Raw genomic sequence first — 22,584 nt, forward strand, 5'->3', positions numbered from 1 at the left:
TGCCTTCCATAGATGATCATATTACACACAAAACCGGCCTTCCGCCATATCAAACATTGCACTGTAATCTTCTTCCAACAATCATTATCTGCAGGTTCAATCACCAAAAGTTCCCGCAAGAGCATGTCCCGTTGCGGAAGTGGTGGAATCTCATGCTACCTCTCACGACAATCTCCCTCCCTGTAACCTAGGACGTGCCGCACATGAACGAATGACAGTGTCCGAAATCCTAATGTTCTTCATGATCTTATTGGTGGAACCAGAATCTCTACTGAGCAATGCATATGCTAAAGCTAGCTTTTCACTATGAGACATTAATATACGCGTCTTTTCTTCGTCTCCCACAGCATAAGCGGCCGAATCCAGGTTTGGCTGGTAGCCATGAGCTTGTAATCTGTCCAGAATGTCATCCAACGTCGTCTTAATCTCGGTGTACTCTCGATGGGTTGTTTCACCTGCACAGAACTCATGAGTTACCCCTTCGTTTGTTTCAACCCAGCATAAGACCGAATGACTTGAAGTTCTTCTAATATACACTATTAGTCATGGGATTTTAAGGAGTTTTCTTGAATTTTTTCAAAAGATGGTTATGAAGTGGCTTAGTTTGGTATTGTTGTGCTTTTGAAAAAAACAAATGTTTTTGTACGAGAATAAACAGCTGTAAATTAAATTTGTTAAGTGTTTGGTAAATTTTTTTTATGTAAAAATGTTTTTAACAAATTACAAAAAATAATAGTATCTGAGTGTTGAGTAAACTTAATTTAAATAAAAAAAACATTTTTTTTTATTTTACCAAATATATTTGATGCTTAAAACATTTTAATAAGCCATTTTTTTATAAAAGCACTACAATCTCAAACCAGCTCTCGAGTTGCAGCTTTTGGTATATTACAAAGTCAACATTCACACAATAAAAATTAGGAGGACTAAAATAAACTCGGCGTACATTAGAGAGACCAAAAGTGAAATTTTGTATTTGATAAAGAGACGGGATGAGAACGCTGCGTTTTGTTCCTCCCTAATCTCTAGACCCTTTTCTATTCGCACAGTGCCAGCACAGCACAACTGCACTCCTCTCAGCCCAAACTCCTCCTCCCGTTCCTCCTCTAAACGACGACGTATCGACTCTCCTTCGTCTCTCTGGTTTATCGGAAAAACCAGGTAATCGTCTCTCCTCTCTGGTTCTTTGATGATATGATTGTTGCCTTCTTTTTTTCATTTCTGAAAATTTTGAAGTTGGAAGTTTTGAAATTTTAATGGCTGAGAAAATTTTGGGGAAGAATCAGACAATTATTTCAATTTAATTTTGCGATTGAAAATATGAATTAACATCTTTTTTAGCGAAATGGGCTATTTCGATTTTATTGAAAATTTTGGGATTCATCTTAAATTTTGCACCTTTATTTTGTTAGGAGTTAAATTTTAATTTTATTTACATAAATTAATTATTCATTTATGATTAGGCTGATTTGAGCTAAATGGATAGTGATTCTCAAAAGGAATCATTAGAAAAAAGCGACAATGACGAAGTTTTCGGAGAAATTGATGAACTGAGAGTAGGAATGGAGGTTAGTGATGAAGCTGAGGCTTACCAGCTATGCAACACCTATGCCTTCAACAAAGGTTTTAGTATTCGGAAAGGTCATCTTCGGAGAGATTCGCAGAACAATGTCCGGCAGAGAGAATACACGTGCTCGAAAGAAGGGTTTCAAGTAGATGAAGACTTGTGTGAAGCGAGAAAAGTTCGAAGATTGGACACGAGGACAGGTTGCAAGGCTGTGATTCGGTTCAATGTGGAAAATGGTGTATGGAAGCTCTCGTACATTAATCCAATTCATAATCACGAGTTCGCTAGGCCTGAAGAGCGACAGTTTCTGAGGTCGGGGAGAAATATACCAAGTGTTCGTGCAACTATACTTGGCAGCTCTAAGGTTGATGGGAGTATACGACCAGCAAAGTTGCAATCATATTCAGGAAAGGAATTTGGAAGTGCTGAGAATGTTGGGGTTAGTAATAAAGATTCGCATAATTGTTTGCAAAGGGGGAAGGATGAATGGATTGCAGGGGATGGACAAAGCTTGATAAACTATTTTAAACGTAAACAGATGGAGGATCCGAGTTTTTTCTACAGTGTACAGGTGGATCAGTTTAATCGGATCACAAATTATTTTTGGAGAGACGGTAGATCAAAGTTGGATTATGATTGCTTTGCCGACGTTGTATGCTTTGACACTACGTTTCGAACCAACAACAATCTAATTTGTGCTCCATTTTTGGGAGTTAATCACCATTGGAAGAATATCTCATTTGGTTGTGCTTTTTTATTGGACGAGAGCACTGCCTCATTTACGTGGTTGTTTGAAACATTTTTGGAGTCAGTGGGAAATAAACAGCCAGTAACCATTTTCACGGATGAGAATAAAGCAATGGAAAAGGCAAAGGCAATTGAGATTGTGTTTCCAGAGACGCGCCATCTGTTAAGCAATTGGCAAATCTCCAAGAATGCTACACAACATCTTGGTAGTCTTTATGCTGATCCTGAATTCCAAAAGCACTTCAACAAATGCTTTTACGATTGTTTTACTGAACAAGAACTTCAACATGCCTGGGATGACATGATTAAAATGTTCAACCTTGAAAGCAACTCGTGGCTAAAGATGTTGTATTCACTTCGAGAGAAATGGTGTCCAGCATTTAGCTCAGATGCTTTCTCAGCAAATATTGGATCAAGCCAGAGGGGTGAGAATACGAACACCATTTTCCATCAAGTTTCCAGAAAAATAGTGGATCTTGTTAGTTTTGTACAGCACTATGAGCAAAAAACCAAAAAGATGCGGTTCACAGAGTTGGAAGAGGATTTTCGTTGTAAAAATGCGAAGCCTCGTCTTAGAGTAAATAGTAGTATATTTAAGCATGCAGCTACTGAATACACTGTCAAAATGTATTCATTCTTTGAAAATGAGCTTATGAGCATTTTTGGGGTGAGGATGGTGGAAGTTGGTAATGACGGCAACCAATATATTTATGAAGCAGTCGAAGAGGGTCATCAAAGAGTCTTCATGATTCAGTACAACTCTACTACATCCACAGTTTCTTGTTCTTGTAAGTTATTTGAATCGATGGGCTTGTTGTGTCGTCATGCCCTCAAAGTGTTGGATTCTAAAAACTTCACAAGCATACCGACACAATACATAGTGAAGAGATGGACTAGAGAGGCCAAAAAAGGGATTGTGGCGAGTAATAAGTTCAGTAAGTCACCAGATGGAAAGGCGAACTCTTCTCAATCGTTGCGCCTAAGTGAGTTGATGCATGAAGGAACGAATGTTTTCAGTATAGGCTCATTGTGTGATTCGGGAAAAAGGATTGTCAAACAAAAGTTAGCGGAGACCATAAAGTTGCTGGAAAGTGACGAGGAAACTACCTACATGCTAGGAAATTTGAGCAAAGTAGATGACCAATCTGTTCGCGATATGTCTCTTGATAATGGGAGTGTGGAATCCCCCGGTTGTGACAGCTAAAGGACAAGTCTCCTAGATTGAAAAATTGCACTTCATTGCATAAGATGTTCAGAATGAAAGGTTAGATTCTTATTTTTCTTCTTTTGTAGAAGCCAACGTTGTACATCGTTTTCTTTTTCTAGTGTCGGTTCATTGATGTTAGATGTATCCGGTTATTAGATTTGTTGTCAATACTGGAGTTTGAAATCTATAATTTATCTTGGTTAATCTTTATATACTTTGTATCGCCGTTAAGTGCTATAGTACATTAATATTAATGGATTTTACTGATCTGAAGTAGCATCTTTTCACTTGTGCGCCTGTTATAATTTAATTTATGTGCAGCTGTGTTATTGCTGTTTAGAACAAACTTGCTGTCTTGGCATTTTATTTCTAGGTTATGTGGTAATGAAAACTTACAGAGTTTTGGCTAGAAATGAATATAAACCCTTTGAGTGCTTCTGGAGTCGGGACACACTGGTTTCTCGACCTTTAAGCACGGTGTAGAAGAGTTATCTTGATTCACTTGCAGTATGGATGGCACAACATACACTGCTACGGTGGCATTCTGTGCCAACGATACAAGGTACGTGGAGAGAAACCAACATTTTTTTTAATTTTTTGAAATGCAAAGATAACTAACACGTCTTTGTACTATTGGCAAGAGACGCCACACTGGACCTGTGCCATGCAAGTTTGAAAAAAGCAAAGAATGGTGATATAGGATGATTCCCACATTTCTTTATTTTTTGGTAAAATTAAACGTGAACATGCTATTTAAACTGGAACTGGAAGGTTGGGAAGAAAACAAAGGTGGTGATTTGACACTCCCACTTAAGTTTGTATTACTGTACCGCTATTTTTGCTGTCACATGTTGATTCTGAGCTTATGTCGAAATTGGGGCGTGACAAGAAGACTAGACACGAGAACAGGCTGTAAGGCTATATGATTCGATTCACTGTGGATAATGGCGTGTGGAAGATCAGTCACCTCAACCCAGATCGTAATCACGAAGACAAATTCTTCGATCAGGTCGACATATACCAGGTGTGCGCGCAGCAATCCTTAGCTCTATGGTCGATGGGAGTCGAAAACCAACACCATTGTATTCCTACTCGGGAAAAAAAATTCTGGTAGAGCTGACAACGTGTTAAATTAAATGAGTAATATGTCACGTGACGCTTTTAACCAACTGCAAATTGTTTACCATCCATCTCGTATTTTAAATGACTTTGAACTAATATATGTTTTGCACCGTAGAAAATTTTCACAAATAAACCGCTTATGAATATGGTCGAAAATAGGACCAGAGGGATACTCTTCTTCTTTTCCAGAATGATGCTAAATCGGTTTATATTCGTTTTTTTTTTTTTTTTTTTAAATAAACGATATTATTTACATTAAAAGGGAGAGATGAGATTTAGTCTCACAATAAGCTAGAAATAATGTGATTCAAATTCACCATTGGCGAGAATCGAAGCTAAGATAAGTGGGAGGAATAATACTGGACCAGATAAGTAGGAGGAATACTACTAGATCGTAGTACTAAGTGGTTATATAGGGTTTATTATATTTCTATTTTATTCTAGTTGGTTCTCTTTTTGTCAAAAAATTGTGACGGGTTATATTTGTTAGCCCACTCTCTTTAGCAAAAGGGAAATCGGAAACATGTTTGGGACAGCGATCAGGTGCATCGCTCGGAAACCAAAACCTCCGATGAAACCCATAGAGCTCAATACCCCACCTGAGCAGACACAGGCCATCACCAGGGCCATCTTCGACATCGTCAAGGAGCACGGCCCTCTCACCATTTCCGAAACCTGGGATCACGTCAAGGTAATCTCAGTGATTTCGTTTTCGCGCACCAAGTGTTTGATGAAATGTCTGAGTGGTTTTTTCTTTCAGGAAGTCGGGTTGAGAGGGTTGACGAGCAAGAGGCACATGAAGATAGTGCTGAGGTGGATGAGGGAGAGGCAGAAGCTCAGATTGATATGCAACCATGTAGGGGCTCAGAAGCAGTTTCTGTACACCACTTGGTTTACAAAGCACAACAACTTCAAGCAGAAGCCGAAGCCAGGAAGTGATTCTCCACAACCCAAGTCTCCTTGAAGTCTTGCGGATCTTCTTACTACCTCAGTAGCTTTGTTCTGAGTTGTAATGAAAATTTTGAACTTTTTGCTGTAATGTAAAGCTTAAGCTAAGTTCTTAGTCGTAATTATTTTTTTCTTTTTAACATGTCAGTGATTCTGTAGTTTTACTTTGAGTAAATTGTAGTAATGGTCCCTCAACTTTAATCAAATTAGAGTAATAGTTCTTCAACTAAAAATTTAGTATCATTGGTCCCCCAACTCATCAAAACGTGTGGCTGTGGTCTTTTTCGTCAACTTTGTCAAAATTTTGTTAAAATGAGTTATGTTGGAATGACCATTGCAACAATTGGGTTAAAGTTGAGAGACAATTTCTCCAATTGGATTAAAGTTGAGGGACCATTTCTCCAATTGGATTAAGTTGAGGGACTATTGATAATGGATTTTTAGTTGAAGGAGCTATAGCTGCACGTTTTGATGGGTTGAAGGACCAATGTTAATAGATTTTTAATTGAGGGACTGTTGCTCCAATTGAATTAAAGTTAAGAAATCATTGCTACAATTTACTCTTTTACTTTTAATCCAAGCGATTTCTAAACGTGAAGGTTCGAACTCCGCTGCACAAGGGAATAGATCCACTCTAACCAATATGGCTCAGCGAGCTCGAACCCAACGCTTTGTTCAGGATGTTCTTTTCAAAAACTTACAAATAAAAAGTTGGCAAAACCGCAAAAATCTTGCCCATGCCCGTTTCATTTTTGCTATATCATGCGACAGATACGTGAGCTTATATATGAAATACCCCGTTTCATGAAACGAGTGACGGCAAGTTAACCATCCTACCCGCCCGTATAAAAGATGATAAGAGTTAACAAGCATAAATGCACATAATGCAGTCACAAGAGAGTTGCAAGCATGTCAATCAGATGCCAAATTTTCCAATCCCATGCTATAACAAAATCGATCATGTCATTAATGTCAACCTTTTAACAAGCTACAATCTCGAACATGCCTTGATATGCACATAATGTACAGCCCTATTGGAAAATAGAAAAGTGAAAAACCCGAGGGCCGATTATGTCGCCATAAAAGGAAAATCGACCTACTTAAGCGCTGAAATCTCGACATGATGAGGAGAAGAGAGCATGTGTTAAGAATCTGAGTGGCTGTTTGATTTGCGCAACACTTCCTTCAGAACTGCAGCTATTCTATTTGCCATATGGTGTTCTAGGAACCTTTCTTTGACCCTTTCGTAGCCTCTCTTCCCCATCGTAAGCCTCCTCTCAACGTGAGTGGCGAGTTTTACCATATTATTCGCGAGAGGAGCGATCCCTGCTTTCCCAACAGGATGCAGCAAACCTGTCGTTCCGTTCACTACAATCTCTGTGGTGCCACCTGCCGCTGTTCCCTGATAAATATTTTATTTGAAAAAAAAAAAAAAAAAAAGACAATGAAATAGGACAATAAGATAGGCAGCATCAGTATTAGATATTACGCGAAATGAAAAGGAGGAAGGTTCATTACCAATACCGGCAGCTGAAATGCCATGGCTTCAATAGTTATCCTACCAAAGCATTCTCCCCGTGCCTGTACGGAATGAAAAAAAAAAAAAAATACAAGATGAAAATGGATATTTTAATAAAATTTATGTAATTCCAACCACATTAGGGTCAAACTTGAAAAAGAATAATCTGAACACCTATTTGTATGTATCTTATTCTTTATTCGTTGGCTAGTTGAGAATTCTATATGCATCAAAACAAGATAGAATAACACAATAAAAAAGGAAAATGCTTCTAATACCTGCGAATTTTGAACAAGGACATCAATTGCAGCCAGATACGGAGCTACAGTCAGAGTTTTGTCTACAAAATGAACACGATCTTGAATTTTCTTCATCGCTACAAAGTTACGTAATTCATGCTCGAACTTGGTGTGAGCAGTCATGTCACTCCCCACAATTACAGCATGCATTTTTGGCAGTTGCAGCTTCTTCTCTTGGATCAGTCGCAAGCTTTCAAAGAAGGAACGCAAAAACAAATCCTGGCCTTTTCCGCGTGAAACACCTATAGACATGAAGTGTAATTTAGTGCTCACAATGTATGCATAAACTAACTAGAACATTACTTTTATTTGTCATATCCCCATGGAAATTAACACAAATTTCACAAGCATATTAGAAACAAGATAAAGATAAAAAACAAACTGGTAAATTCATGGTCAAGCATTATAACCAAATTCAATCAAACCATCAAAATAGACCAAAATACATACTGTTAATGATGGCAAATACTAGTTCTTCACTTCGAACTCCAAGAGACTCCCGGACATGCTCACGCAAAACCCGCTTTGCTACATTGTCCTCAGCAACTTCCATAAGTTCCTTGCTGTTTCCAAGGTGAACAACAAAGGTCTCGGGCATTTTGAAACTGCAGAGAGAAAATGAATGCAACAGTAAACCAAATATTGATATAAAAAAGAAAAAGGAAGAATATTTGAAGCCTACCCCAAACGTTCTCGAGTCCTATTCTCCCAATACTCTGCTGTTACATGTGAATCTATCATAGAACCTGCAACAAGTGGGAGGTGCTTAACATAATCCAATTTGAAGTAATGGCCACGCATTTCATGAATCCACCACAACACTTTTGGGAGAACACGGGGAACATTTTCCCTAAGAACAACATCCAACCATTTCCCAGAAACTGCGGTGTTCAATACAACCAAATCAGCTTTGAGAGCTGTATTTACAGTTTCTTGGCCATTTTCAGAGAGGACCTAGAGATGTATAGAAGCAGTATTAGAAACATGGAGAAGTTACAGAGAAATGTAACCTATTAAGGCCAAAGTATAGATCAAAACAGATAGGAAGCTAGATTTACTTAGCATAGTTTCCTTAGCAAGTGGCCAATATAGTACGGTTGGACAACAGAATGCTTCCAAGTCATGAAATATTGAGATAATAAAAATAACTACGTAGAACAACAACTAGACTGCAAAAGAAGACGTCCAAAATAATCTCTTAAAAAGTTAAAAAGTGAAATTTGTACCTGCACTCCTCGGTCCAACATCTTATGCTCCAAACTATATGTTGCTGCATCTGTATCTGACGATTTCATGGTCGTAACCCAATATACTTCAGTGCCAACACCTCTCAATAAAAATGCTAGCTCCATCAACAACAAAGGTCCACCTGGAAGAATGTTCAATATATTATCCCCTCAGTAGAGTTTGTAAGATATAAAGAGCAGATATTGGTTGGATAAAATATACTCTTCAACCAGATATCTGGTTAAGGAGAAAGATAGCTTTCATCAGTTGGTACTACTCCATTTATTTCAATGTGCCGATAAGTGCAAGTAAATATCACAAAAAGAACGCATCAACATCAGTAAAAGTTAGTCTGTTGATGCCTGCAAGAATATTGACTCAATAAGTTCTCAAACCAAGGACAGAAGGTTCTCAACTGAAGAAAAAGAGCATTCTTCAAAGAACACATTGTATTACAAAATGGATGACAGCTCAAGAACAAGATTATCGGGTTATTGAATTAATTAAGTTACAAAAATACATGAACAGTAGAACAATACAGATGCCGTCTTATAAGAATCAACAATCGCAGAGAAAGTACCGTACTCAGTTCTTCCATTCTATAATCTTGACATCACATAAATCCCAAATGAAATCATTGATTAAACTCGAACAAAATGGAAAGGCATGCAACTGCACCAGGCCATGTTTCCAAATTCACAAACAAATTAAACTCAACTGGGATGAAAATGTATCAAACAGCATTAACACACTAAGGAACAAGCTACCTCTCCATAAATACTGGAATAAAACAGGAAATTTAAAAGTAATGAGGCACAGGAAAGGACTTTTTGTTAAATGGGTTATCGAAAACCATCCAATAGTTCGAAAACCAGTTAATGCTCACAGATTCCACCGATACAAGTGGTGTTTTTCATCTAAAGCTGCTAACTTTCTATGTTTGTATAATCTAATAAGTCATTAAAAACTTAACACAACTAATTAAGCTAATCGCTAAGCTGCTGAAGCTGTAATCAATAACTTTACACATGATTAATATAAAAAAGGCATTAAATTCATAAAAAATAATAACAATATAATGGAGACAGAGACATTACCAGAAAGAGAAAGCTCGTGGGAGACCAAGAGCACGAGCTTGGACTTCATGAAGCTGAGGGGGCTAGGACTGGTCCCAATGGGCGCCCCCAGCGGAACCCTCTTATCGACGACGCCGAGGCCGCCGCGATCGCAGGTGTCAAACGCGCCTCTGATGAAGAAGGCGATCAAGGTAGAGAGGGAGACCATGACGAGTAAAGCCAGAAGCCACCGCTTCTGCGCCGCGACCCACCCGACGGAATGCTTGGCCATTTCTAGCGTTTGAAAGTTCCGTCACTGCCAGTCCCGGCGGCATAGTTCTAGGGTTTGGATTTTCGACTGCGGCCGGTGGGGTTCGTACATTTGGCTCTCTGCAACTGAAGACGCTTGTAAATAATGATAGTTTCAAGGTTTTTGTCGAAGTTCCGATGGATTTTGGCGCTCAAAATTGTGAAATTAATGGGAAAGTTTGAAGCTTTAATCGTAATTCTTCTGTTCGATTGTGTTTCTTTACAGAGAATCGGAGCGCGGAGCTCGAGGTTGAGAGGTGCTGCTTCTCTCTGTGTGCGGAGGCCTTTTTGTTTTTGTTTTTTGGAATTTCCAATGCTTTTATGGTTTTTTTGGTTTTTTTTTTTTTTTTTTTTTTTTTGTGGTTTTAGGAATTTGGGAAAATATAATATGGAATGGAATTTGCATTTTGGAATATGGTTTCTTGTGGCTTTTTCTTTTTGGGTTGTTTTTTTTTCCTTTTTCCCTTTTCTTCCAATTTTTAACACTTGTTTGTTGTCGTCATCAATTCTCACTTTTCTCTTTTTTCTTCTTTTACTTTTGGAAAATTTCTCTACCCTTTTTGGTATGAGTAGTTGGAGCAACCCCACCTCTTCCAATCGCCCTTGCAATTGAGTGATTCAATCCTCCCGCTTCAACAAAAACAGCTACAGCCTATCCAAATCAGTGGGGCTATTCAGCGGGCCCGCCCGCCCTCCGGAGACACATATTATCAACGGATTTGAGCTTAGGGATCAATAGATCCAGACTATTAAAATTTGATTCAACAACTATAAAAAGGAGACGTCCCTAAAAGTTATAATAATTGTAACTGTTTGATCAAATTTCAATAGTCTGGATCTATTGATCCCTAGGCTCAGATTCAGAGAGGATCTGTGCCCCCCGGGGGACCTAGCAATTGGGGCGAGGTGATCTGACGTTAGCCACGTTCTTCATATTTTTTGCATTAGGCGCGTGCGATTCACGCACGAGTTCAGGCGTTGGGCCAACCAAAAGCAGGTAGTGAGGCCCGCTTGGCAGACACCCTCACACTAGTCTGAGAGGGGTGACGTGGGATGTTTTGGGGCGTTGGATTTCCAACTGCTATATTTTTAGGCCGTTGGATTTCTAACAATAATTTTTTTTTTTAATTTAACATAATTTTATTATATACATTTTAAAATAATCATGCAAAAAAATAAATTAATCACATTAGAGACATGGTTTAGTTATCAAATATGTATTAAACAAATCAATGAGAAGTTACAATAAAAATCGTTGCCATAAACCGTCATTTATGAAGACGAAGTGACCTTTAATTGGATTGATTATTTTGCACACATAATCTTTAAATGGTGATTAAGAAGTTGAGTGTCACTGATAGTGACAGAATTACTTTTGTATGTAACAATTATATAGGAAATAAAAACACAAGTGAGTCTCATACAATATCATGAATTTAGCTCTTAATTTTGAATAACAACTTATCACCAATTCATCTTTTACCCATTATATCCTCGCGTTATTTTCAAAAGTTTTAAGCTTGCTCATTTACTATTATATAAAATAGCTTGAACGAAAATTCGAAGTTTAATTCCTCCACAGTTCAACTCATCATCAATTCATTATAGTAAAGTGTAATGTTAAATATTTGTTGAGGCAATCAGTACTATTGCGCCAACTTTGAATATTTGATCTTATTTTGCTGAAGATGAACAGCTAAGATATCAAAACCCCCTCCTTATATTGAATGTCAAGGAAGTTGAGTACCGAAAATGTGTGAAATTACCAGAACAGAATATGTATCATCTAATTATCCAACACATGCTGCATGTTGAATGATAGCTTGGGGACTAATATGTATGTTTTGTGAATTTGCAGGTTTACGATGACATGACTCAATTAGGCTGTGAAAAGTCTCACTGCGAGTTTAGGTACGGGATGAGTCGTTTAACATCTCCTTCCCCTAACCCAGAAAAGAAAAAGTAGTCTCCATCAATCTGACCTATAAAGTGCATTTTGCAGCTTTGGGACCGAACAGAGACATGTAACCCTTTGTGGCGGTGGATTGGCTATCCTTCCATTTCTATACTCTCTTCGTGTCTTTTTGTTTGTATGGTCACGATTAGGGTACGTTAATATTTTATATTTTTATTACATTTTATTTTATTATTTCTATAAAAAATTAATATAAAATATTGAGATGGCTTAACCGTGACTACACATAATAGGAAAGCATAAGGAAAATATGGAAGTGGGAGGGCAGACAATCCTCCTCCTTCTGTGGCTGCAATATTGCTTCCTTTTCCACTTTGGTGCAAGGGCCTAATATTATTATATTAAGGTGCTCGACTTCCGTACACTTTGATGCATATGCAAAACCATTTACAAGTAAATAAAATGATCGAATTATCTGTCCTTAGTTTGATTAAATATTTGCAGGTCTTACCAGAAAATGGCCTGGATGTTAAGTTATCAGGGTCGGGAGCAACTGGGAGCCCCCCTCCAGCTTTGTCACTCTCACCAACAATGTTAACTGTTGCATGGAGATGCAAGGGTATCTTTACTGCAGTGGGTGTTGATATCCCTTACAACAACGTCTTCATAATTCCTATTTAAAATTTTCAGGTGAAAGGGATGAAGTTAAATATCACTATCCCAGTGGAGGGTTATGATCCCATCCAGTTTTGCTTGCCAAAATGTGCGGTAAGCTCATATTGCTCTTTTAAAACTCTCGTGTTTCAAACTGTGGAGAAACATGTTAATACCAATCAAATGTCAAGTACAATTTATTTCGAATAGAAATTTCACAAGGATACAATGTATATATCTCACAATATAAACAATTAATAAAACTGAATTAATAAACCACAAAACACTAACTTGGTTAGGAAGATAGAGGCTTGCAGTAGCAATCTCTTAAGACAAAAATACGCCCCTACACCAATGCAGTAGTTCAAATGGACATCTATCTTGCAGGATACAACTATCTAATCCAAGTTCTTGCACACGAACTTGGATTCTTGGCGAATTGATTGAGTGTTTCTCTGTGAAATATGGAGAAGGAAAAAGAAATTGATGATTCAGTTTCTGATTTTATTGCCATATGTACAATGGCATAATTTGAACAAATACAACCGTTCATGCTTATCAGTTTTTAAAACAAAAAAAATCGAATGTAACTGTTCAATCAGTTTTATCCTTTCGGAAAAAATTGAATCCAAAAAATCAAAAACGTAATTTGTGTTTTTCGTCCATCCGAGCCCAGGCCCATCTTTGACATTTAATATATACACCCAAACCCTCCAAGTCTAAGGCCCAAGGTCCATGGCTTTGGCCCAATTCATTTCAAACTATAAGTGAGTTCGCTCACTTATAAAGGTGATGTTCACTAAAGGTTTGGGCGATGTGGGACTCCAAGTCCCATATAAAACACAAGTTCCAACAATACCCCACATTTTCTATTCAAACTTTAGCAATACCCCACATTTGAATTGAAAATAAGATACTAGCTAAATTAGTAATGTCTTTCCAAAGAACTTAGATATGATACGCATCGAGATAGGTGTCTTTTGGACTTGAACCTTCTCTAGTGAGTGCTTATCGGTTTTACCTAATGAAGCAGTGAATTTACTATCTTGAACTAATCATTCTTAGTAGTAAAATCGAAACAATAAGTATCACACATATCACATCTTAACACATGTCAATTCATATGGTTGTGTTCATTTTGGTCCTGAACATATCTTGATTTCATGAGACCCTTAAAGAATTGTAGCCATACCAATTCTCAAATATGCGACCCCACATCAATCTCATATAGGTAATGCTAATAAAGAATATCTTGTTTTATTCATCTTAATCATACCAATTCCCAAGGCCCATCTTTGACATTTAATATATACACCCAAACCCTCCAAGTTTAAGGCCCAAGGTCCATGACTTTGGCCCAATTCATTTCAAACTATAAGTGAGTTCACTCACTTATAAAGGTGATGTTCACTAAAGGTTTGGGCGATGTGGGACTCCAAGTCTCACATAAAACACGAGTTCCAACAAAACATAACCAATCCTAAGAGAACAAGTTCTAGAGATGCAATGTGCTAAATCGTATTAAAGCGATACTTCTTGCAGTCGAACTTGCTGGTGAAATGTAATTGGCTGATTGAGTGGGTATATGTTTCGAAAATTGATACCAGCAGTGGTTTGTAATAATATCAACTGAAAGAGCTTGGTTCACTCAATCGCAGAACATAGGCAGGAGAAAAGTGGAGAGACTACAACGGGATGGACTACATTTGGAGTGTTATCCTGCATGTAAGCCAGTTCCTACTGAAAAATACTAAAAAGTATTTTTCGCCATGCTAACATTCGATAACTAAAACATGTGATGTGAGCACCTACATCATATGTTGTATAGGCATTGAATGGCAACAAACAGATTAAAAGGGCGACCCAAAGCAAACAAGGTTTCCCGTTTTACGAGGGACGGTGGGATGGTCTATCATACGCATCCTTATATATCAATCCAGTATAGCCTTATTTTTAGCTGAAGTTGATGTTTGAGCGATCTGTCTCGGATCAGATTCACTGCATCGTCGACACTGTTTTGTTGTGGAGGGTTTATATACAAGACTCGAGTTGAACAGAAGGTAGGCCTTATTTCTTTGGCTTAAGTATCTTGGATGGTTTTTAAATTTCCAGTTTGTCATCATAGATTCATAGGCTCAATTGGTATGTCTTCAGTTATATGTTTAATATTTACGCTTGATCAAATGCAGCGTGGGATAGAAGCATTGCCGGGCATGACAGATTCTATCTGCTTGTTTAGAAACTGTAAGCATACATCACTAGCTCATTAAACGCGTTTTCAGTCATTTTAAAAGCACTTTTAAATGAATCCATTATTTAATCAACAATATTCTTATGATGAGTACTCTTTGCTTTCCTAAAAAGAAAAGCGGACTACACAATAAGAGGCTCAACCATAAGCCCGGGAGGAACTGAAACATGTTGGGCACCATTACTTAGGTAAATGTATTGGTTTTATAAGGCAATAATTGTTGGATATATGTCAACAATCTATGATAAAATTATATATGCTAATAAATAATAAATGCAAATTTCGATTCAGTACATGTTTCACACTGATGATTAAAATGAATTTCGAATTTAGGTAATTCTAATTTAACCATTCTTTGCATGGAACGAAAACTAACATGTCCTAATCTAGCATGCCAAATATTAGAAGACTCAACAATATAAGTAGAAACATTTATTTTATTAGCATCATCAATGGCAATTACATTGATTCCACGAGGTCATCAGCCACATAACCCTTTCCAACAAACATCCCACCCTTGGTAAGTACAAATTTGTTGGATTCCATTACAAGTTTAAAGCCCTTAGCAATCAGAATAAGTCCAGAAACCAAGTTCCTCCTCATTTCAGGAACATGCAACACGTTCAGCAAGGTGAGACTCTTTCCAAATGTGAATTTGAGTACCACTTTGCCTTTGCCCTCCACCGCAGATAAGGTAGAATTGGCCATATACAACTTTTATACTCAGTTAATTTCCTATTTGCATTTATTATTTATTAGCATATATAATTTTATCACAGATTATTGACATATATCCAACAATAATGTTATTCTTACCACAATTTTATATCATATTTCTTTACCATCTTAGATGGCAGATGAGTTGGACAACCACATCATCTAAATTAATTAGCATTTAATCAAAATGTTAATCAATAATTAATAAAAAAAATTGTTAATTAAATGATAATTGTGGTATACAAGGAGTCTCCTTCTTCCATCTAAGATTATTTAAGTGTTTTAATTAATAAAAAGATTGAAATTAAATGATGTAGTTTGTCCAACTCATCTGCCATCTAAGATGGTAAAGATATATGGTATAAAATTGTGGTAAAAATAACATTACTCTTTATAACATTTTTTTGTACAAAATTGTGATTTTTTCTGATTGTTAAGACGGCAATTTCCCTGCATTGTCCTAGAACATTTTTTTGTTAGACTCGAATTCTTAGGAACAAATAGATCCTGCAAGATGCTTTAGTTTTAAATTGTAGAGAAACCTTACAAGGCAACTGAGCTTGATCAGTGCCCATGTCCACTGTATACTTTCTAATGGTTCTTGATTTGGGGATACAAAAATAGGTGAGTGACACAAGGCAAAGCTACACCCGACACGAAGATCTTAATAGTGCCTTTGCCAGTGAAGCCTCTTGGGAACGTTCTCCTTCTCACTCCTACTCGAGGAACACCGAGGCCCAATGAAGGAAGATATGGTGCAATTTGACAGTTATGACACTGAAAACACTGAATATCAGCTAACTTGTACCAGTATAACACACAAAGGTTTAGAAGTTTCACTGCAAATTGTTTGTCTTTCAACGAGATCAAATTTTCATAGCACGGTAATATCGTGATTCAAACGAATTCATTTCATATTATGTTAATTTGTTTTAATTAACAATTATAGTTTATAAGATTTGAAATCAGAATCTTTTTTAACAAAATAAAGATTGAATGCAACTAGACCAAATAGTCTAATGCTCGTCGGTTAATATGTCAAAAGCAATGTTAGGGATTATACTTGCTATATGTAATGGCATATGCTTTTATCTATATCTATATATCTATATATATAAAGGGAGAAGGTCAGTTTGGTGAAGCATTCAAAATGCCAAGAATGCCCTCACTTTAGGGAAAAAAAAAAAAAAAAGGCAAAATCATCTTAATAGAATATGGTTAAAATCGTAATGCGCAAATATAATAGGGCTGAAATCGTAATACACAAAATATAATATTCAGAGATGTTTTTACAACCGTTAGATGAAAGACATCCCCCATTCAAAGAAATTGTCACCCTTAAGATGAAAGACATTCTACAAGCAGTTGCTACAATGGAAACTGCAACCGACCGCACGTTCAAGAGGCCACGACGGCTTACTCAATCCCCAATATTCATAGAAAAAGGAGAAACAAACTCAACTGCACATAGCCGTTTCTCACATCATCTGTTTTATGCTTCTTCTTCGTCCACTTTCATCGTCTTAAATTTCCTATTCATTTTGCTCAATTTTTGTTCAATTTCGATAAGGTATTATAGCTCGGAGCTGATTTACAGATTTTAAAAATGGTGGATGCTAGGCAAAAAATGCTTGGACAGGTAATTCAATTTCAATGCCAAGACCGTTCATTTCTTTTGGATAATTTTGATCTTCTGCTGATTTCGACGGAATTCTAAAAAAAAATTAATTTGCTTAGTTTAATTTGTAGTTGTTCATTTATGATGAAGAGCTGTGAATGTTATGAATTGCTACAGGTTTAAACTAACGATCTGTTCAACAATATGAAATTGCTTTGTGTTTTAAGATCTTCATCCGAATAAAGTTTCGTTATTTTGTATGTTAACGGACACCCATTTCCAATTCGAAGCCGATGTGCGTATTTTGAAGATGGTGTATGCTGGGGCCAAAACGGCTTGGACAACTAATTCAATTTCAATGGCCAGACCGTTCTTTTTTTTTTTTTTTTTTTCTTTTTTGCGTAAGTTTGGTCTTCTGCTAATTTCGACCAAAAAAAAATTAATTTGCTTAGTTTAATTTGTAGCTTCTTTGCACGAAGCGTCCTCCTTCCTCCTACTACCCCACATCACTCTCTTCTGGAAGAATTTGTTACGAATTGAAAGATTGAATTGCTGCTTGGAAGTTCGGCCAATTTATGGTTTTTGTATGGTATTTTAGGTTTAGGATACAAAAAGATTGTGTCTTTGATGTATAATTAATATTGAATTTGATGAACTTGATTATATTTTGCATTGTTTTAGGCCACTGCATATTAAGTCTGTGATAAAAAGTAGGGATTGTTTGTGTGATTTTTTTCCATATTCATAATTGTTCAGCATAATCGAAATTAGAGTTTTTTTTTTTTTTGTGTGCTGATTTTCAGGTACTCTGTATTAGTAATTGCTTATTTCAAAAGGGAATGCGGGGATATGATAGAGATGTAACCAAATTTCCAATCTTCAACTGTTGACTTTTTGTATGTAAATTTTTTATCACGATACTCTATTATTTTTTGGAATAATTAGTTTAACAATTGATATCTGTTGTTTTGGCATAGGAATATGGTCGGTCAAGCGATGAATATGAAGATTATGAGGACAATGAGGATGGCGAAGACTATGAAGAGGAAGAGAAAAAAGAGCCTAACAAAACCAAGAAGTTTGCTTGGTGTTGAAATTTAGAGGAAGCCAATGCCATCAATAGTCAAAACGTGAATAAATAAAAAACGAATGAAAGGGAGTTAGCTTGACTTTGGACATTAATGCAATTAATTAGCCACAATACGTAAACGGTATAGCTTTAGCTATTAGAATGAAGAACATCTAACGCAAGACGTTTTTAGAGGCGCTACACCGTAATTAAAAAAAAAAAAAAAAAAAAAAAACCTCTCGCGAGGTGGAGTGGAACAACATATATAAAACATTAGTTCATGCAAAATGAAAACAAAAAACTTGACAAATTCTTAGAACATGCATGATAATTAAAAATCTCTCTTGACAATTACAATGACAAACAAACAATCAGAGAAACATCTTTAGGGGTGCTATACGTCCATGATTAAAAAAATGTCTCTCGCACGCACGTTAAATGATTTAATCATGCATTTTACACACAACTTAAATATGTTTTATTTACAACGTTAAGTTCTATTTTAATTTTTATTTACATCTACTTACTATTGTTCATGGACTTTAGGTAGGAACTTGCATTCAAAATCCCATGTTGTTTGACAATTGCATGAATAACATTTAAATCATTACTTTACGCAAAGCGAAAATAAAAAACATGACAACTTTTTAGGACATGCATGTAAAGAAAATGCCAAAAATGCGTGTGTGCGGAGAGGCTAATATATACATAAATGAAACAGACAATAAACTTAAAGTCAAACTGAAAATTATATAATTAAATTAATCTGATCATCCAAAAACGCCTTGGCTTTTTTTTCTTCAGAAGACGACATATTTATACATAATGGGCAGGTGCAAAAAGACTAAGTTAGATGATTGAACATAATAAAAAATTGAAAATAATAAGAAATTGTTGTGATGGACACAAACACAATTTATAAAATAATCACTTAAGAAATATAAGAATATCTAAAACAACACATCTTTAGGGCGCGTAGTGCCCGTGATGCAAAAATGCCTCTCGCACGCACGTTAGTGCGTGCAGAGAGGCTAGTTTACAATTAAGGGATGCTTATAGGAGTAGTTCTCCTACCCAGCCTACGATATCTTTATTATAGATTGGACCGTCCAGATTAACGTAATATTCCCGTTATCATATGCTTTGGATTAAACCAACTTTTCTAATATGCCCAAACAGGCGGTTGTATGTAACAGGACAACACATAGAACGCACAACAATTATCTATGAAAATTATTGATCCTCGAGTCAAAAGGCCACGAAGCTTCATGATTAACGGAAAAAATTAATGATTAACCAAATAATGGAATCAATGTGAACTCATGAAACAGTAGGGAAAGCAAAAGGAAACAATAAGACAAGGCAAGACATGAATGCTAGGGTTTTTTTTTATTTTTTTTTATTTTTTATACAAGCATATTTGGGGAGCCGGAAATTGGGCAATTTTTACACTAGGCGGAACTAGTTGGGGATCAAGTGAAACTAAATGCAAGGAGTTTCTTGTTTTTGCACAGAGTACTTATGAATGACGTGATCGAACACCAATATTGAAGTATTCTCATTTAAAAAATATGAAGGATGCCAATCTCCTAATGAAGTGAAAGAGGCTTTTAATGTTTCTTTATAATGAGTACATGTCAATCTAGTTGGATTTCGGATTCCAAATCTAAACCACCGTGTGGTATAACCAGTTCATGTGTTATGGTATCATGAATATTTGATTGATACTGTAGCCATTCAACTCTAAAGAACTGTGGTTAGTTTATATTGTGATACGTAAACTGATTATACCATGTGATTGTATTCCAGTATCATACTGTAAAATTTTCAAAAGATCTGATGATCTTGCAATCAATTAGTGTACCAAAATATTGTACAAAGGATGTAAGCTGTCCATTGTACTTATTATCATCTTAATTAGAAACGAAGTTACCATAATTATGATTTGTCATCTGCTCAAAAGCATGAAAGCTACCACTCCAACCTTCTCTTTTGACCCAGTCTACTGGTGTAGCAGCTTGCAAAAGTAAGCTACCAACTCCATGCAGCTTCTCTCTCTCTCTCTCTTTCTCCCCCCACAAAGTCCCTCTATAAATTTCATCAATCCAACCAAAGGATTCATCAAACCAAAGTCTTCAAATTTCAAGTCTTTTTCTCCAAGAAACCACATTATTATGGCCAACTCTTTGAGCTTCCTTCTAGCCCTTTCTCTTCTTGCATTTTCTCCACTATGTTTCTGTGACAAAACTCCTGGTGGGTATCTCTACCCACAGTTTTATGACCGCTCCTGCCCCAGAGCCAAAGAGATTGTCAAGTCCGTTGTTGCGAAAGCCGTTGCTAGGGAAACCCGAATGGCAGCTTCTTTGCTCAGGCTGCATTTCCATGACTGTTTCGTGAAGGTATACGATCACAAAAAGTGTCCCAGTTGCTTCTAGTTACACGTACATCTATGTGAGTGAGGTACTTAAGATTGTGTTGCCAATTGCTACCTATTTTGCAGGGTTGCGATGCATCACTTCTGCTGGACAGCAGCCAGAACATAATCACTGAAAAGAGGTCTGTCCCGAACCAGAATTCAGCGCGAGGGTTCGAAGTGATTGACGAAATCAAGTCTGCATTGGAGAAGGAGTGCCCCAGCACGGTGTCTTGTGCTGACATTTTGGCTCTTGCTGCTAGAGACTCAACTGTCCTGGTAAGTGCTTCTACAAATTTTAGCTTTTTTTGTAAGTTGCATGGTGTGTGACAAAAGCCTAAATTCTAACATATGCTGTCTGTCAATTGTTGCATAAAATTTTGAGACTGGTGGGCCAAACTGGGAGGTCCCACTGGGAAGAAGGGATTCAAGAGAAGCAAGTTTGAGTGGCTCCAACAGCAACATTCCTGCCCCAAACAACACATTCCAAACTATTCTCACCAAGTTCAAATTGAAAAAGCTCGACATTGTTGATCTTGTTGCACTATCTGGTAAATTTTTTCCAACACACCATTTTATATATACTACATTGTTTTACAGAAAATCGGTGTGGGTCCACTATTAAACCTGATCTAACACCGATATTAATCTCAAATTTAACATTCAAGGATAAAACCAAGAATTTTCATAAAAGTGGACTATAATTTATCCTTTTACAATCTATGTTTGCTGAGTGAGTGACCTTGTTCGGTGTTATTAGGGTGGAGTGCGCCAATTTTCACTAGGGTGAAATAGGATTATTTTCACAAAATGGATGAACTTTATAAGAATGGATCCAGATCCTTTCTAGATCTAAGGATCTTGAACTTAGGGATCAATTAATTCTGCTCGTTGATATTTGATCCAACGGCTACAAATAGGGGATCTTACTAAAAGTTATAATAATTATAACCGTTGGATTAAATTTTAACGGACCGGATCGATTGATCTCTAAGCTCAGAATCCTTAGATCCGGAATGGATCCGGATCCGATAAGAATTAGCACCAAGATTCATTTCCCATTTTTCGCAGTATGTTGGAGCCCACCTAGTCTGACAGTGGCTCCCCCTTTCTAGGTTGTGTTAACCTACTAAACCTATTTAGATGTCGGGTTGTATCTCAAAAGAATTTGGTGCTATTGATAATCACTAACGTTTAACTTGTATCTAGCCACACAACTCCAACATGCAAAATAAAAATTACCCATATATTAACATGCCCTAAACTTTGTGTTCATGCAGGAAGCCACACCATTGGAAATGCCAGGTGCACCTCCTTCAGGCAGAGGCTCTACAACCAGTCGGGCAACGGCCTGGCTGACTTCACCCTCGACCAGTCCTACGCCGGCCAGCTTCGAACCAGGTGCCCGAGATCCGGCGGGGACCAGAACCTGTTCGTGATGGACTTTGTGAGCCCTACAAAGTTCGACAACAACTACTTCAAGAACCTGCTGGCCTCCAAGGGGCTTCTGAACTCGGACGAAGTTCTCGTCACGAAAAGTCAGGTGTCGAAGCAGTTGGTGCAGCAGTATGCAGAGAACAATGAGCTTTTCTTTAACCAGTTTGCCAAGTCCATGGTTAAGATGGGGAATATTTCTCCGATTACGGGGTCGAGGGGAGAGATTAGGAAGAGCTGCAGGAAGGTTAACTCTTAAGCTTATGAGGGTGCTGGAAATTTCTATGGAGTATTTTTTTTTTTTTTTTTGTGTGTGAGTGTGTGTGTATTTTGTGCTTTCAAGAATAAATTGTGGGCATCCCATGATGTAATTTAATGGAAATTGCACTATTTTCCTTCATTCATTTGGCTTTTTGGAAATTTTCTTCGGTTCCTAATCACATATTTGACCGTTGCATTTGATTTAGCTATATTTAATCACTTAATATATGCAATTAGATTAAATTTAATGAT

The 22,584-nt window shown here is 37.0% G+C and overlaps 4 protein-coding genes across 5 annotated transcripts; 3 read left to right on the forward strand and 1 right to left on the reverse strand.

Annotated features, from left to right (window-relative positions):
• Positions 1–957: 957 nt before the first annotated feature.
• LOC137748438 (protein FAR1-RELATED SEQUENCE 5) lies at positions 958–3,794 on the forward strand. The gene is made up of 2 exons (XM_068488588.2): positions 958–1,161; positions 1,464–3,794. Exon 2 carries the CDS (start codon positions 1,479–1,481, stop codon positions 3,516–3,518), a length of 2,040 nt encoding a protein of 679 aa, XP_068344689.2. The 5' UTR covers positions 958–1,161; positions 1,464–1,478; the 3' UTR covers positions 3,519–3,794.
• Positions 3,795–4,992: 1,198 nt separating this feature from the next.
• On the forward strand, positions 4,993–5,749 carry LOC137746454 (uncharacterized). Its single transcript, XM_068486468.2, has 2 exons — positions 4,993–5,334; positions 5,404–5,749. Exons 1-2 carry the CDS (start codon positions 5,167–5,169, stop codon positions 5,605–5,607), a joined length of 372 nt encoding a protein of 123 aa, XP_068342569.2. The 5' UTR covers positions 4,993–5,166; the 3' UTR covers positions 5,608–5,749.
• A 786-nt stretch (positions 5,750–6,535) lies between these two features.
• LOC137747659 (uncharacterized) lies at positions 6,536–10,397 on the reverse strand. Of its 2 annotated transcripts, none has more exons than XM_068487803.2 (7): positions 9,734–10,397; positions 8,636–8,778; positions 8,092–8,363; positions 7,860–8,014; positions 7,389–7,651; positions 7,110–7,172; positions 6,536–6,993 (listed from the first exon to the last, which is right to left on the reverse strand). In XM_068487803.2, the coding sequence occupies exons 1-7, from the start codon at positions 9,981–9,983 to the stop codon at positions 6,736–6,738; spliced, it is 1,404 nt and encodes a 467-aa protein (XP_068343904.2). In that variant the 5' UTR covers positions 9,984–10,397; the 3' UTR covers positions 6,536–6,735. The 2 variants fall into 2 exon arrangements, with proteins under 2 accessions (XP_068343904.2, XP_088542891.1); XM_088686765.1 differs by having other exon boundaries at positions 8,636–8,998; positions 9,734–10,328.
• A 9,815-nt stretch (positions 10,398–20,212) lies between these two features.
• On the forward strand, positions 20,213–22,471 carry LOC137748990 (peroxidase 72). Its single transcript, XM_068489172.2, has 4 exons — positions 20,213–20,623; positions 20,725–20,916; positions 21,023–21,188; positions 21,918–22,471. Exons 1-4 carry the CDS (start codon positions 20,267–20,269, stop codon positions 22,328–22,330), a joined length of 1,128 nt encoding a protein of 375 aa, XP_068345273.2. The 5' UTR covers positions 20,213–20,266; the 3' UTR covers positions 22,331–22,471.
• The last annotated feature ends 113 nt before the right edge of the window (positions 22,472–22,584 follow it).

The sequence above is a fragment of the Pyrus communis genome, chromosome 2, assembly GCF_041283825.1.
Source record: "Pyrus communis isolate YQ-2024b chromosome 2, ASM4128382v1, whole genome shotgun sequence".
NCBI classification, from domain to species: Eukaryota; Viridiplantae; Streptophyta; class Magnoliopsida; order Rosales; family Rosaceae; genus Pyrus; species Pyrus communis.